Source organism: Sinocyclocheilus rhinocerous, unplaced genomic scaffold (genome assembly GCF_001515625.1).
Source record: "Sinocyclocheilus rhinocerous isolate Xijiao unplaced genomic scaffold, SAMN03320098_v1.1 scaffold313, whole genome shotgun sequence".
NCBI lineage: Eukaryota > Metazoa > Chordata > Actinopteri > Cypriniformes > Cyprinidae > Sinocyclocheilus > Sinocyclocheilus rhinocerous.
The window spans coordinates 426,479-436,811 of NW_015627539.1; the positions used below are offsets into that span (position 1 = coordinate 426,479).

Sequence of the window (10,333 nt, forward strand, 5' to 3'; positions counted from 1 at the left end):
TAATAAATCAATTAAATTAATAATATAATAAATAATATTAAATATAATAATATTATTACATTATGTGATATAACAATAGTATATTTGTATGATATAATAAATAAACATAGTTCAGTATAGTTGTGTATGTCGTGCTGTTCTATCTAGAGATGTATAGGTTCAGTCTCTCTTGTTTTTAATGTAGGTGTAGCTTGAGTTGGATGCATTGGGGTTCAGATAAGGCCTGAACTGGAATCTTGCGATCTATATAGTATAGAAAGTGTGCAGTAGTTAGTATTCAGTCAGAGTCAGCTCTCTCCTCTGTCTGTCATGTTTGCAGGTGAACGACAGGAGTGTCGAGGGCCTGCGTCACGCGGAGGTGGTGGCGTTGATCAGAGCGGGCGGCACAGACACACGTCTGCTGGTGGTGGATCCCGACACAGATGAGCTCTTCAACCGACTGGGCATCGTGCCCACATCTATTCATCTTAAAGGTACAGTGCGTGTTTTCGCATGGACAGTATATTAATAGAATTTTCCTATATGTGTCCTGGGAGTTCTGGGAAAGTCCACAGAAGGAAACCAAACGGGAAAGATGATATTTAAATGCTTTGTATTTACTTAACCTCACCTGACTGCTACTGTGTTCACTAGTTTATGCAAAACACGGCTGATGCTTCATGCAAACATTAGTAACGTTCAGTGCACTTAGAAACTAGCTCTAAATCACAACTAGGCGACGTGTCAGTAATGATCTTACCAATGAATTTCTGTCAAACAGAGGACTGTGTGGACGGGCCGATCATAGAGAGTCCTGGAACGACATATCCAACCGCACACAGCCCTGTGTCTTCTTCACCGGTCCCAGACACCCCCAAGATCTCTCCACCAATCATCAACATCACACTGACTGAGCCACCAATCAGCAACGGCTCCCCAAGACACCAGAGTCACAGAAGCTCCTCCTCTCGATCCACTTTATCAGAGACGAGCGCTGAAATCAGCAGCTTTGACAGCAGCAGCAAGGTGTATGCCAGGAAAATCACTCAGTAAAATTACAGTGGCTTAGTTATTTTAAAAAAAAAATATATATATATATATAGTTGTTGTTGATGATCTTAATAATAATAAGCATGTATTTATTTATTAATTAAATAATAGTAATAGTAATTATTGTTACAATAACAGTCATATGTTAATATGGTATATTATGAATTAAATAATAATAAAAATGTGTTGTTGTTGGTAACAATAATATTTTAACCATATAAAATATTGTATATTAATCTAAATTATTATTATTATTATTATTACACTTGGTGTTGATATCAGTAATAATAATTTATTGATATGATATATTATTAATTTAATTATTATTATTATTATGTTGTTAGTAACAAATTATATATTGATATATATGATATATTATAATAATCAAAATATATAATACTAATATTAGTAATAATTGTCCAATATGGTCTTAATTTTATTTAATTATAATAATTATTTATATTTGTTGTTGGCTATATTAAAATTTAATAATAATATATTATCAATGATTGGAAAATAACAATAATAAGTTAAATAGTATTTATATTATTAGTATTATTATTGTTGCTGGTAACAGTAATACTCAAATTTTAGTATAATAATAATAATAAATATTATTATTAATGTTATTTTTAATATGGTATATTATTAATTAATATAATAATAAATTATTATTAGCATTGTTGGTTAACAATAATACTCAAATTTTAATATAAAATAATTGTTGTTGTTATTAATGTTATTTTTAATATGGTATATTATTAATTAACGTAAAACAATATTAATAATAATAATAATTTGATCATTTGGTATATTATTAATTATTTCATCATCATTATTATTATAATTATTAGTAGTAGTAGTATTACTACTGTAGCTCAAACAGTACTATATGGCACTAGCAACAGCAAGGTCATGGGTTCAATTCCCATAAAAATAAAAAAAACTATACCTTGAATGCATTGATCATTAATTTGATAGCATACTTTGCATAATATATTTAGATTGAAACAATAATGCATGCAAATAAACTAGTGCTGTCAAACGACTAATCGTGATTAATCACATCTAAAATAAAAGTTTTTGTTTACATAATATATGAGTGTGTACTGTATATATTTATTATGTATAAATACACACATACAGTGTATATATTGAAAATATTTACATGTGTATATACATTTTATATACATTTATATATTTATATTCTTATATTTGATATTATATATAAATATATTTAATGTATAAACAACATATTTTTCTGAAATATATGCATGTGTTTGTAATTATATACACAGTACACACACATATACTATGTAAACAAGAACTTTTATTTTGGATGTGATTAATCGTTTGACAGCGCTAGTATAAACCTTGTGTTGTTTTTTTCACAGCTCACAGATTCTGACCATCTCTCCAGCGATGACGCCCCTAAACCAAAGCCAGACGTGAACTCTGAGGAGCGGCCGCTAGATCCGTTCTGGGAGAGCGGTCTGCATCTGAGTCTGACCGCGGCAGAAGCCAAGCAGAAAGCCCGGGCCAAACGGCCCAACAAGAGAGCGCCCCCAATGGACTGGAGCAAGAAACAGGAAATCTTCGGCAACTTCTGAGCAGCCACACATCGGAAAGCTCACCTCAGTCCTAGAGAGACACCACCAACACACACAGACCCGACCAAAGACATGCAGCTTAGACCAGATTAGATCAACCTCCAGAAACAAGTGAAAGGGTGAGAGAGAAAAGGCTTGAGTTTGGATTCGGGCTGATCTGACAGAAATGCAACACGTTTGTTCTTGATGCACATCATATTATGGGTTCAACTGAGCTTAATTTGGCATTTGTTGCTAGTAAGTGCTTCACATTCAGCCAGTTGGTTGTTTTACCCAATAATGCGCGAGTTCCCTTCATGAAGTCACTTCACTGCCATCGCATTTCTACTCTTTCTCAAACGCAACAGCAGTTTCCACAAAGCAGACAATAAGGAAGGAATGCAAAGCGAGGGAGAAAACGTCATTGCAAGGCAGAAACAGTAAGAAGGAAAGACATACTGAAGGAAAGGTGAGGAGAAAGTGAACAAAAGATGGCAACTGAACATCGAGCAGAGAAGCCAAAGGTTGTAGGTTCAAACCCCTGAAGAAAGAAGTTACCATTAGAGAAAATGCACAGTAAGTTGTGTTGGTTGACAATGAACGATCAGAAGAGGAGGTTCAGTCAGAGATCTTTACACAGTGAAGTTGAGTTCATCTTTATGCTAGTGTAGCCTACTCCTAAATCCTCACAACACTCACTCTTAGCAGAAATAGCTACACTTAAACTATACAACAAAAACATTGATGACATCCTGCACTACACAGATTTTCGTCCAATCAGACGCTCTCTAGAATTAGCATATTGGCTAATGGCTGTTTTTTTAAAGGGACGATCTCCTCAATATGTCCCAAGCTCAAAGAATATTTATGTATTTATTTTCTTGCCATGCTCTCATAAATGCTGGTTTAACATTGCTAAATGATATTGAATATTGGGTATTTATAGACCTTATAGTTCAACAGGCTGTCATTATCATCTTATTCTAGATCAATATTAACCAGTCTGTTCGAGCAGTGAACCTCATCTGTTTCTGACCGCAGTCTCTGTGGATTTCAAAAATCAAAAGTAAAACAATGTCTTTAAAAATGCACTAACACATGTACAGAAATCTAGCTATTAATAATTAATAACATAATTGTGTATTCTGAAAACGTAAAGTAATACAACAATGTAACTGATTACAGAAAAGCCCTAATATATTTACATCTGAGGCATGTTGTTTTAAGTCAATTTTGTTTCAAGTCGTTCTACATTTAAACTTAGACCACATTATTAGATTACCTTTTGACTTTATGAATGCACATAAATGACAGCTCAAAGGGGTCATAGGATGCTACATGCACTTTTACAAGTTGTTTGAACTGAAATGTGTGTTGGCAGTGTGTGTCGACAGTGAGTATAATGTTTTGTAATGAATCTTTGCAAATCGCCTTTCCTAATAATGTGCTAATTAGCAAGTTTCACGATGAATGCGGCTAAAGTAAACAGTCTCTCTGAGAGCAGCTCGGAAGAGAGGGGCGGGGTCAGCAGAGCTCATTAACATTTAAAGGAAAATGCTACAAAAATGGCTTGAACTGAAAAGAGCTGTTTTTGACGGTAAAAAAAGGGTGTTTTTACACTACCATTGAGAAATTTTAACCAAACTATGTTACAGACTTTTCATTAAGACCCTAAAGAATCATATCAACTTGTGGAAAATGGGCATCATATGACCCCTTTAATGATTTTTTATCTCCCCCTCTTTTTGTCACTGGTGTTACCTTACTTCTTTGGCAATATTATGAAATATTATTTCTCGATTTTTTCAACGCATGTAGTCAGAGTTACAGAAAAATAACGATAATGCAACAAATCAGGAGATTATGTTTTGTTTATTTTAATCAGGATTGTTAAAAGTGTGATTGAATGATGTTAGTTCATTTGCACAACCATGTATTTGCTATAACAATGAAAATATTTGAAAAAAAAACAGTTATAAACAAGTAATGACGCAATACTTTAAATCTTAACTCTTGAGTGTAGCAGAATTAAATGGATGTAAAATTATTATTATTTTTATTTAATGTGACAGAAAAAACACGGTAACACCAGTGACAAGACCAAAGATCCTTATTCTCATACTTTAAGTAAATGAGACTATTTTGGCATACATTTGGCATACATTAAGCAATTAGTGAAAGCAGTTAGTAAAATAACATAAACATAAACTGATCTTCACTGGTGCTAACCATAAGGAAGGTGACACAAGTGACAGTAACACCAGTGACAATTTTTATGAAAAATGCATTTTACAAAATGTCTGCTGCAAGGTATCCAACCACATGTTGTCAATCATGGTATGCTCACTAAATTAAGTAGTTCAATCCATTTGTATTCTAGTTTTTTACAATTCCCTAACAATAACGTAGGTCATGCCAGTGACTTCCACTAAAAGCTTCATATGAAATCATGAGATAAATGAGAACATTTCTGATAGCTGAAAAGAGACAGTGGACTTTACATGGGCCTTTCTTCATAGATCTTCAGGAAATAGGAAGGAGGAAGTCAAGTGATGTCAGTGTGATTTTTATTTCAAAATAAACTATTTTTGTTCAACAGTAGCACCAGTGACACAACTCCAGGGGACCACTTTCAGTATATAATTTATGATATTTATTTGCCATTTCGTTTTCATGATATATTTACATGATATATTTGATAGCTATGAATACATTATTGACAATGTATTCATAGCTATCAAATGTATCATGTAACTATAATAAAATAATTTATTGTATTTTAAATGGTAGAAAAACCTGTTTTGACCTCAAAACTGTGGGGACGAGCAGTTTTGTGGTGCTTGGAATTCTTTATAATTGATATAAAAAAAAATATTGCCACATTGATGACTCAAGAAGGTGTAGTTGTTCAAATAACATATTGTTTCATTTTAAAATATAAAGAAATTGTACCCCTAGAGTGTTTATCAAGTGACATTTCCATAGAATGACGCGTATAAATTGTTCTTGTCGCCCTCATCTTATGCATGTCCGTTTTCTCATGTACTGGGCTCGCCCTTACACACGTATTAACCGAAATAAACAGAGTGTTTTAGACAGAAGTTGTCATAAAGTCTCGTCTGATACTGACACGGTGCAACTTGACGGTCTCTCTGAGGGTCGCAGTTCTTCTGTCGGCCGCTAGAGACGCACTGTGTTTCACTGCATGACAGAGGAGATAATGGCGGGAAATGAAACCAGCAATCACTCTGATCCACTTCTATAACCCTCCAGAGCATTTATGAAGTATATTTGATCTGTTATATATGCAGACAGATAGAGGTTTCTCTATAGTCGTGGGTTCGTTGTGTTTTAGATGAATGAAAACGGCTTCCTCTGATAGTCTCAGTAAAGTGAGTATCTTTGGATTATTTCCCGTCGTCTTTTCTCACCTTTTATGATCTCTTCATACTCCTGTTCTCTTCCACTTCCATTTAGAAGGAGTTTTACTTTTCACAAGACTGTGATGCTGTGTTTAATGGTCATCAGCATCATAAATTCTTCTAAAGTTTTTTTTATATTTTGATTTTTTTTTTTTTTTTACGTGTACATTTATAACACTATCCTTTGTAGCTTATATTACGCTACCTTTGCATCAAAGGTTTCTAATGCAACGTCTTTGGGAGGGACGGTAAATTTGACATCGTTCTCTCTTCTGACTGCCGTTATCAGTCTCTCTCAATTTTTTTCCCTTTTATTGAAAGTCATGAAAACACAATCGTGGAGTTTTTTGTTTGCTATTTGAGCAAATGGCAATGCAAAAAATATTTTTGTGGTACTCTCCCATTCACTGCTCTTGAAGTTAACCCAACTATGACGACTTCCGCTGCTGAGAAACCCGGAAATGTGAACAAGGTCCATTGCAACAAATGTGAATCCAGTTCCCTCGTTATTTTATCGTTATCGTTATTTTAACTGATTCAGGTGAACCGATTCGCAACGCTGTAATTCACTCGACCGTGAGCAATTACTGTGTGTAGGAGTTAAACTGTAAAGTGTGATCAATATTTATATTGTGAATGATTAATATTAGCAAGATTTATATGATTAATACAGTAAAATCCTGAGTGTTAAAGTAACACTGCTCGGAGCATATATGGTCCCACTCTACAAGAGTAGATGTTGTTTTTTCTTTTCAACTTTTTTGATTAGTTGGGCTCTTGACCCTTGACTTATTAAATATAAGTTTCTCTTTGGCTGTTACAGTAGTGTTTATAAAGCATGTATGTGATGACAAGGAACTTATGATAAAATCATTTCATGCGTCTGAGTCTGATTGCGTTTTATCTAAATCTGTAGCGCTTTTATGATTTCTATATTATTCTAGTTCTGTGATGAGAGGTGACAACGTGAGAAAACTTTATAAACCACTTTTATAAATATGGTTCATAGAGAGGTTTCAATTCTGGCACTCAAAGACATGAAGAATCAGCATGTGAATCTCAGCAATGGTGACAAAATATTCTGATAATTTTTACGTGATTTTTGAACGTCACAAAACAAGGCAGTAAAAAGTATACAAAATAAATAAATAAAAGCAAACAGTAAGAATAAAAGAAAATCCTAAGACAATGCAGCTGCATAATTTATTCATGTCGCAATGCATGCTGGGAGCCATGGATGAGTTGTGATTGGTGCACCCAGAATGCAGTGCAACATGAATCTGTCTGATGATCATCACCATTGTTGAGATTCATTTGCTGATTCTTGATGTCTGCGTGTCTAAATCGTACAGACGTTCTAAACTGGTGTGCAAAATGTTTTTAAAGTTCCTCATAGTATTTCATTAAAATACAGTGGTGATCAATAACATAAACTATATTACACATCACCACTGACAACATCAGTGACTCAGGCTACTATGTCTTTATCAAAAAATGGCCGATATAATCTGATCACATTTTCTCTTGGTTTTTCTTGCCATAACAAGTGTGTTTCATAAACACAGTTACAGCAACCAGAGAAAAACTAATGTTAAAAAATCAAGGGTCAAGAGACCAACTAAAACAAACACTTATCCCCACAATAGTGACTTCACATTTTATTATTTTCAATAAACATTAACATCTAAACCTCTGTTAATTCTTAAGAATTTTTTAGACGCATGACAAAAAAAAAGTCAAACGTAGTAATGCGTGAAGCTGGTGATGTTGTCTGTGGAGATGATTAATCATCTTCTGCTGAGATCTTGAGAGATTTCATGTCTTTTATTTCAGTTGATTTCATCTAATGCCGAGTTCACACTGCACGATTTTCAAACTCGTCGGATCGCCGTTGTTTTCACACTGCGTGACTATCTGGGGTAGCATTCAGTCGCTGTATGTGTGAAACAGGCATCAGGCTGTGGCTGAAGTCAGTTGTAGTTCTTGTGTTTCTCTTTTCTTCAGTGATTCTGCTTGTTAACAGCAGCTGTTCATCACTAATGCTCAATCTTAATTAATCACAGAATTATCTCATTAGATAATAGTTACTTTAACACTCTTGTAGAGTGGGACCATATATGCTCCGAGCAGTGTTAATTTAACACTCAGGATTTTACTGTATACTAATAATTTGGGAAATAATCCAGTTAATTTTGTTGTTAACAACTTGAAATAGTACCACACACCCATATACTTTTGAGTGATGATTCACTGTCCGATTCGCTTAAAATGAATTTCCCAAAGCTAAATCCCTTTTATTCCTAAAAGCTTTTAAGTTAAATCTTAAATTTGTTATTAGTCGTTTATCCATATTCAGAGACCATTAAAATGGTGATTTAAAACCTTGGTAAAAGTATATTAAACAAAAAATACACATATTTCATGTGCAGTGCTCGTCTTGTCTCACTTGGGTGAGTGCAGCCAATTAATTACATTAAATATAAGGTAAGTGAACTATTTATTTTAAAAAAGTTTAACCAAGTGTATGATAGTACACACACACACACACACCACTGTTCCTGATGGCTGTGGTGTTTCTCTCGCTGATCAGAGTTTCTTCCTCTTTTCAGTTGGTTTAGTTCCAGTCCTCCAGAGTTTCACTACAGTAACACCACACACACACACACTTTAACATCTCACCTTCTCTGACTGTACACACAGCTCTCACTCGGGTCTCGTCGCAAAACAAACTCTGGGTTAAAGTTCACACTCTCTAAGAAGACCACCAGTCTGTGACAACATGTGCTTTAGTATGATTTAAAGTTTTTAACTTTAACTAGCAATGCAAATTTACATGGAAACCTATTGATGAAACATGATTTCAGTGAGAAAACATCTAAACACACACTGAAAATTCAGTATAGTTCCTGATACTTTTTGAATATCTTGTTAGTCACGCGTGATTGCACAGTAAATAGATAGATGCGTTAAACCCAAACTTCCTGTCGTCGCTTGTCTGTTTCTTCCTCTTTTCAGTTGGTTTAGTTCCAGCCCTCCAGAGTTTCACTACAGTAACACCACACACACACACTTTAACATCTCACCTTCTATCACTGTACACACAGCTCTCACTCGGGTCTCGTCGCAAAACAAACTCTGGGTTAAAGTTCACACTCTCTAAGAAGACCACCAGTCTGTGACAACATGTGCTTTAGTATGATTTAAAGTTTTTAACTTTAACTAGCAATGCAAATTTACATGGAAACCTATTGATGAAACATGATTTCAGTGAGAAAACATCTAAACACACACTGAAAATTCAGTATAGTTCCTGATACTTTTTGAATATCTTGTTAGTCACGCGTGATTGCACAGTAAATAGATAGATGCGTTAAACCCAAACTTCCTGTCGTCGCTTGTCTGTTTCCTGTATGTGGGTTTGTAGCATGTGAGGTTATGCAGTGAGACAGCTGCAGCTGTTATACACACACACACACACACACACACACACAGCTGGGTCATCACCTCAGAGACTATTAAAACACAGACACAGTGATCAGCATGTCTGGTGAACACTACCGCTAGACTTCAGATGCACAAATCTGTCCACTTCTGGATTATATTTGTAAAGGTGAGTCTCTACTGTAAATGATCTCCATTATTGCAGCTTGTATGCATGATTAAGTGACTGATGTCCTGTGAAGATCTTGTCATTTCTTACAGAAAGACAAGACAGTTGGACAAAGAGAGACACTGAAGTACATCCTCAAATCTACAGGAACTTCCTGCTGTAATCTGCATTTTAGATCTGAAACTGCTCATAAAACCATATTCATCAGGACAACAAATGACAAGAGAAGCACTTGATTCTGATTAGCACAGACAGCCTGGACCTATTCAGATGCTTCAAGGCAGAATCATGTCATCTGAATCACTGGAGTCTGCTGGAAATCATTATGGCTCGGGGATTTTTAAATCCCGAACTCCGATTCAAAATTTCCCGGCACTGACCTCCAGCCTGTTCTGACGGGTGTTGCTTTTGGTTTTCCCGTAAACTGATGATTAACATCCCAAAGATTTCCATTGAAAATGTCTTGCCGTTAGGTCTCCATGACTATTCAACAGAGGTGTAATGAGTACCTAAAAACTATACTTGAGTAAAAGTACAGATACCTTACAGTGAAAATTACTCCACTACATGTTACAAGTCACCAATTCCAAAACAACTTGAGTAAAAGTCTTAGAGTATCTGATTTTAACAGTACTTAAGTATTTTACTTATACTATAGGCTCAAAGATGCACTAGTCAAAGAG

The 10,333-nt window shown here is 34.8% G+C and overlaps 2 protein-coding genes across 4 annotated transcripts in view; one reads left to right on the forward strand and one right to left on the reverse strand.

Moving 5' to 3' along the window:
- LOC107729606 (Na(+)/H(+) exchange regulatory cofactor NHE-RF2-like) overlaps nucleotides 1-3,950 on the forward strand; it is a 20,253-nt gene extending 16,303 nt beyond the window's left edge. Inside the window, exons 5-7 of the mRNA XM_016540231.1 lie at nucleotides 320-473; nucleotides 761-1,005; nucleotides 2,424-3,950. Of these exons, the coding sequence (XP_016395717.1) occupies nucleotides 320-473; nucleotides 761-1,005; nucleotides 2,424-2,639 (615 nt within the window). The 3' untranslated portion in view covers nucleotides 2,640-3,950. The remainder of the gene's footprint in view (nucleotides 1-319; nucleotides 474-760; nucleotides 1,006-2,423) is intronic.
- LOC107729604 (transportin-2-like) overlaps nucleotides 2,658-10,333 on the reverse strand; it is a 24,831-nt gene continuing 17,155 nt past the window's right edge. For all 3 annotated transcript variants that reach the window (XM_016540204.1, XM_016540215.1, XM_016540193.1), the window contains one exon: nucleotides 2,658-2,670. In XM_016540204.1, coding sequence (XP_016395690.1) covers nucleotides 2,665-2,670 — 6 coding nt within the window. In that variant the 3' untranslated portion in view covers nucleotides 2,658-2,664. The remainder of the gene's footprint in view (nucleotides 2,671-10,333) is intronic.